Source organism: Corvus brachyrhynchos, unplaced genomic scaffold (genome assembly GCF_000691975.1).
Source record: "Corvus brachyrhynchos isolate BGI_N302 unplaced genomic scaffold, ASM69197v1 scaffold93, whole genome shotgun sequence".
In the NCBI taxonomy this organism is placed as follows: domain Eukaryota; kingdom Metazoa; phylum Chordata; class Aves; order Passeriformes; family Corvidae; genus Corvus; species Corvus brachyrhynchos.
In genome coordinates this window covers 1,541,345-1,547,344 of record NW_008237273.1, presented here as the reverse complement: position 1 = coordinate 1,547,344, position 6,000 = coordinate 1,541,345, and the positions used below count along the sequence as shown (strand labels likewise).

General features: G+C 37.0%; 1 protein-coding gene across 4 annotated transcripts in view; it reads left to right on the top strand.

Annotated features, from left to right (window-relative positions):
* Positions 1–6,000, top strand: part of TJP2 (tight junction protein 2) — a 55,689-nt gene that overhangs the window by 38,124 nt on the left and 11,565 nt on the right. For all 4 annotated transcript variants that reach the window (XM_017730604.1, XM_017730606.1, XM_008630858.2 and 1 more), the window contains 7 exons: positions 1,466–1,569; positions 1,712–1,865; positions 2,855–2,963; positions 3,066–3,205; positions 3,701–3,767; positions 4,881–5,031; positions 5,829–5,937. In XM_017730604.1, the coding sequence (XP_017586093.1) occupies positions 1,466–1,569; positions 1,712–1,865; positions 2,855–2,963; positions 3,066–3,205; positions 3,701–3,767; positions 4,881–5,031; positions 5,829–5,937 (834 nt within the window). The remainder of the gene's footprint in view (positions 1–1,465; positions 1,570–1,711; positions 1,866–2,854; positions 2,964–3,065; positions 3,206–3,700; positions 3,768–4,880; positions 5,032–5,828; positions 5,938–6,000) is intronic.

Here is a 6,000-nt window from a genome sequence, read left to right as displayed (position 1 = left end):
AAAGGAGAAGAGCAGAATTACTTTCTGCTTTTACAGAAAGTAATTCTGTAAAATTACAGGTTAAGTGTTTACTTTTCTAACTGATAGTTTAAGTTGTTCTTTCATTCTTCCTGGCTGATTTGGGATGCTTTCTCCTAAGCACCTTGAACTTTACCTTTGAAAAAGATTTGTTCACCGACATCATTTCAGTCTTTCAAGCCACTGTGTCCTTGGTTTTTCATTTTCTCTGCCCTTTTCTTCTGGTTCTGATGGAAAACGTGGATCTGATCATGATTCAGATTACATTTGTCATGACTACAAAAGGGTTTGCTAAGAAAGGGTGAAGAGTAGACTCTGCCTTTAATAATAAGGTTTGTTTGGTTCTGGTCATTAAAGAATACTGACATAGCAGCAGCTGAAATACTGAAATAGCAGTATTTCAGCCTTTCTTTGCTGAGTATTGAAGTATATAAATGAAAGCCAAAAGCCTGACCTTTTTTTCACTGTGAAATAAAGACTTGTGCTGGAAAGCATGTCTGAGATTAGGTTGTGCATTCTTTTCTGTTTGGGATTTTTTTTGGGAGGTGATGGTTTATTTCTGGAGGGGTTGGTTGTGGTTGTTGGGCTTTTTCCTATTCTGCCCTGTTGTAATTTTAAGAATTTTTTCCTAATTAAACTTCATATGCAGGAGTCAATCTCTTTTTTTCATTGAGTCTGGCAACAATCCTTTCTCCTTCTTCCTCTTCTTCCTCTGCATGTAAAGTTTCCACTTGTAAAGATAATGCAGATAGGTATACAAATAATGAGAAATTTAAGGTGCATTTGTTAACTTTTATGTTTAGCTATACTGTAATAATTTCTGCCATTCATAGGGATACATTGCAGATTTGCTGAAATGTTGTGATTTTTTTAAAGGAGAACAACATTCTGTTGTTCTAGGATGCACATATTTTAAGGATGTTGCCTTTTGTTTTAAATAGCAAATATACTGACCCAAGTAATTTAGATCACAGGGTAAAAAGGGGGCAGGGGAGTAAAAAAAATTTCTTTGCCTGAAATAACCAAGACATTTTCTGGAGTATGGATAGGACAGGGTCAGCATGCAGTAACTGATGAAAATAAATACTTCTATTAGTGCCTTTTGACCCTTTTCCCCCCTATGCCATGCAAAATATGAATCAGAGAGAAGGTAGTCCAGTATGTTAATAAGCAGCTCGAGAACAAAGGCGTAGTTTTGCTGCTGGAGGTACAGACCAATCGTCCAACTGTAATTGGTTTTGGATTGTTGCTTGTTCATGTTGTGATGGCAGCACAAATATCAGAGACTCAGCTTAGGGTGAAGTGGATTTACTAGGCCTATGTTTTTTTCTTTTTTTTTTTCCTCTCGTGGTATAATGGTGTTTGATGCATGTGCACTGTGTAGTTTTTTTAAAAATGCATCCTTGCTCATCTTTTAAGCTATAGTCCATTATCTTTTTGGTTCCAGAATATGGACTCCGTCTTGGAAGTCAGATCTTCATAAAAGAAATGACCCGTACTGGCCTAGCAACCAAAGATGGCAACCTTCATGAAGGAGATATCATTCTCAAGGTCTGTTCTGGTTTTACTGCTAGCAGTTTGGCAGGCACTGGTTTTGGTGGTTATTCTGAACTAAGTCACATTATAGTCAAGTTCACTACTAAACTTGAGCACAATGTGGACTTCTTTGTTATTGTTGCCTTTTTATGTCCAGATCAATGGTACAGTGACAGAGAACATGTCTTTAGCTGATGCCCGAAAATTGATTGAGAAATCACGTGGGAAACTCCAGCTGGTTGTTCTCAGGGACCGAAAGCAGACACTGCTCAACATTCCTTCACTGAACGACAGTGACTCAGAAATGGATGGTGAGGTTTAATGTGGATCCAAAGTTCTGGACTCTGTGCAAGGACAAAATGGACCTTATATTGTTTTGCTGTGGTAGAGTGATATTAGGTTCTTTAAGAAAAATAATGAAACACAAACAAACCTAAGTAATAGTCTGTTAAGCATCAAGTCCCCTTTCTTGAGGTGAAAATAATTTTGTAGTAACCATATAATTACGTTTTAGGAAGGGGCAGAGATAGAAGAACCAATGTTGGTCTTGGCAAAATCAGTCTTATTTCTTGGAACAAGCAAATCAGATGCTTTAATAAAAAATTTGAAAACAAATGCATTGGACTGGTCTCTGCTTCTGAGGGCATTAACATTCATGGCAGCATTCAAATGGAGGGAAGAAATGTCAGGACAAGAGGAAATTAAGTGCCCCTGGGTAACTGGTGTCTATTCCTAGTACCTGTTCTATACAAGTGTATGAGCTGTATCTCTTAGCATTATCTTGCTTTGGGAAGTGCTCAGAATATTTGGGGGAGCAGGATGTTATATTATTTCAAACAAGATACTTGCTTTTCTGGTGTCAGAATATGAGGTGGAACTTTCTGTAGTGTGAAGTCTGAGGTGCAGTTCAAAACCAAGGGCCACTGTTTCCTTTGCCACTGGAGGGCAATGATGTGAGGACTGTTGATGTGAAGGTGGTCTTCAGTTTGGATACCTCCATAACACCTCAAATCAAAGCCTGCTAACACTAGCTAATGCAACTGTGGTATGCTCAAAGAAGTTGTGTGATGTGGGTGTATTTCTCAAAGGTTGTGTGAGACCTTCCTGAAATATTTTGGGAGGGTGGAGGGGTAGAAGCACTAAAAGGCACTTTTTGAACCTTTGTCAAATCTTGAAACAAGAGTGGGCTGAAATATTCAGTGTATCTTGTATGTGAAAACTTTGTAAATGCACATGGTGATCAGGTGAGCAGATTACTTAAACAAATCATGCATTTCTTGATTTGCCACTCTCTTTACAGATATTTCTGAAATAGAGTCAAACAGATCATTCTCCCCTCAAGACGACAGATTACATCATTCTGATCTAGATTCACATTCATCCAATGAAAAACTGAAAGAGAAACCAAAGTAAGAATGGGTCTTCTCTAGTTCACTTTTATCATGGTTGTCAAAGTTGTTATTCAAATACATGCGTTCTTATCTGACTTTTTTTCTGTTTCTTTCTTTTAGTGCAAAAGAGGATCCCTCCAGTAGGATGTCCAGAATGGGAGCAATGCCTACTCCATTCACATCAACTGGTGACATTGCTACTCCTGCTGCTACAGCTGTAGACTCAAACAAAGAAATGAAGTACCAAGATGACCCAGCAGGTGAGAACCTGAAGGCTTTGGTTGCCTTTTTTTCCCCTGGCCACAGAATGTCTATTCCTTCAACCACATTGACAAAGCTGGTATGCTCTTCATGTCAGCCCCACCTTGACACACAGAGAAGAGGTCTGTCTTTGCTTTAAGGTGCAAGGAAGAAACACCTGCTATTATTTGACAGCAGTTGCTTATTAGAAATACCACCTGAAAAAAGCAAATACTCTCCTAAAACACCTGCTGTTAGCCTAGTGCCTAAGCAGACGAATAAAGTCTGATCTAGCTTGCCTGAAAGAGTTGTGTATCCCTTCCTTGAACTTGCTGTTCTTTTTCAAGAATTAAAAAAATATAAATAAATGAATTTTTGTCAGACATGCTTGATTTTTAAATTTGTGTTAATCTTTGGCATTAAGGGTTTGATCGCTATCTGATAGCTAAAACTTGCTGCCATTTTTAACTTTTTCAATATCTCTGTAACTTCTTTTGTCTTTCTTTTACATTTAGTGCCTCAGCCAAAAGCAGTTACACGGACAATTCTCAAACCCAGCCCGGAAGACGAAGCGATATATGGGTAGGTGGCACTTGCTGAGTTCTTTTGCACTCTGTATTCTTCCAGTGACCAGTACCTGATTCTTGGCTGCATGGGTTTGTGTTTTCTCCCATTTGGAGTGATACTCCCTTTATAGCTTAATGCTGAAAAGAGGTGACATGGCTTCTAACTGATGTTACTTGAGTTCAACTTAGTTTTAGAAACATCTGCCTGGAATCTACCTGAAAGGTATAGAGCACCATGTATTTCTGGGCTTGCATGGGAACATATGCAAGAGTTTTGTTTTATTTTACTTTTATTACTAGGAAATCAATTTACAAGTGTTCTTTTGCGAGTTTCCAAATACAGAAATTGAAGAAATAGGAGTGTTGGGATTGTAAGGAGAAGCCTAAAGTTCTGAAAATGTTCTGTAGCTTGGTGTATTTTCTTAAATGGATTTGCTTCTCAGATCTTTTCTGGGTTGGACCCTGCGTATGTTGTCATTGATGTGCAAATTAATCAAGTGATTATTTTGGTGAAGGGGAATTTATAATACAGGCTTAGGGTATTACTGAGAATGGCTGACAGATAAGTAGTGTCCTCTGAGTTGGAAGGTCACTCAGGCATTTTCTGACAGCAAAAAAGCTGAGCCTAGTCCAGTAGTCTCTTCCACTGCAATGTGGAAGGGCTGATTGTTAACATTTCAGTAGATTATACTTGGAAATATTTCTCATTACAAGAAAATTTGAAGACTTCTAGCAAACATGTTAAACAGTAAAGAAAATAGTTTAATCAGTTTAATTCATACAACAGTTCTTTAGATTATAGAAGAATAAACAATGGGTATGATTACTCATAACTCAGTCTGTTTTCACAAAAACAGGGACCTGTTTCCCGGTTCAGTCAAGTCTGTGCATGCCACTTAGTCATTCCACCTAGTTCATTTTCCACTCTGAAAAATGCAGATTCTCTGCTTCCTGCCTTCACGGAAGAGTTACCTGGGTAAATACAGCCTATATAGTGAAAGAAAGGGCACAAGAATATTATTAATATGATACTGTTGAGGAGTTGCAATTTTTTTTCTTTTGGCATCCTAATATTGTTATATGTTTAATATCTGGGCTTACTTCCTTTTTCTGTTTGTAAATCTTGTAGTCCTAATACAAAAATGGTGAGATTCAAGAAGGGGGACAGCGTGGGTCTACGACTGGCTGGTGGAAATGATGTAGGGATATTTATTGCTGGAATTCAAGAAGGTACCTCAGCTGATCAGGAGGGACTGCAGGAAGGAGATCAGATCCTTAAGGTATGAGTACGTGTCCCTGAAGTGCAATAACTTCTTTATACTCTTGTTTGCTTCTTAGTCGAAACATGGGAGAAATTATGAGCTTAGGAAATCAAATTATTGCTTTGGAAGGGTGTATATATGGTGGAGGGATCTTACAGAAATGGGTTTTTGAAGGAGAATTGTATACCAAGTTTTAGTTTGTTTATAATGTTGTGAAAGGAGTAGTTAAATATTAATCAAGAAAAATGCTGCAAGATGGGACAATAAATTTTTTATACAATGTTTCTTCCTAATCTTAGAGGGGTTAAAAATTGGGGCCATTGTAATTTTCTTTCATCTTTCTCCGGTTTGTTTGGGTTATGGTGATTTAATTTTCAAGTTTCTGATTTATATCAAATCTGTGCCACTTAATCCCTTCATTCTGCTCTTTTTCTAAAAATCCACGTGGAATGTGGATTTTATAATATAATTTGGATTTTTTATAATATAATGTGGATTTTATAATATAATTTGGATTTTTTATAATATCATGTGGATTTTTTAATATAATTTTCTCTCTACCTCTTTTCTCATGCCCCTTCTGGAGGCTGTTAAAGTTGAAGAAACAATCTAGCAGTGTACAACCAGAACCTTGTTATTTCAGAAAGATTACTGTTAATAGCTGGAATAAAATATTCACAAGCAAAAATTGTATTAACTTTTTAAAAATAATAAGGGAAGAGAATATTTAAGATATTTTCAGATGAAAGAAAAATCGGTGGTTATTCTTTTTATTGTTGATTTTTCAGTTGTTGTGGGGTTTTTTTGGTATGTAGGTAAACACTCAAGACTTCAGAGGTATTGTTCGGGAAGAAGCTGTTTTGTATCTCTTAGAAATTCCCAAAGGTGAAACTGTGACAATTTTGGCTCAAAGCAAATATGAAGGTAGGTGCTTTGAAAAAAATGTATGTGTATCTATGAAGCTTTTAAGCTGTGTTTTGTCAGTGA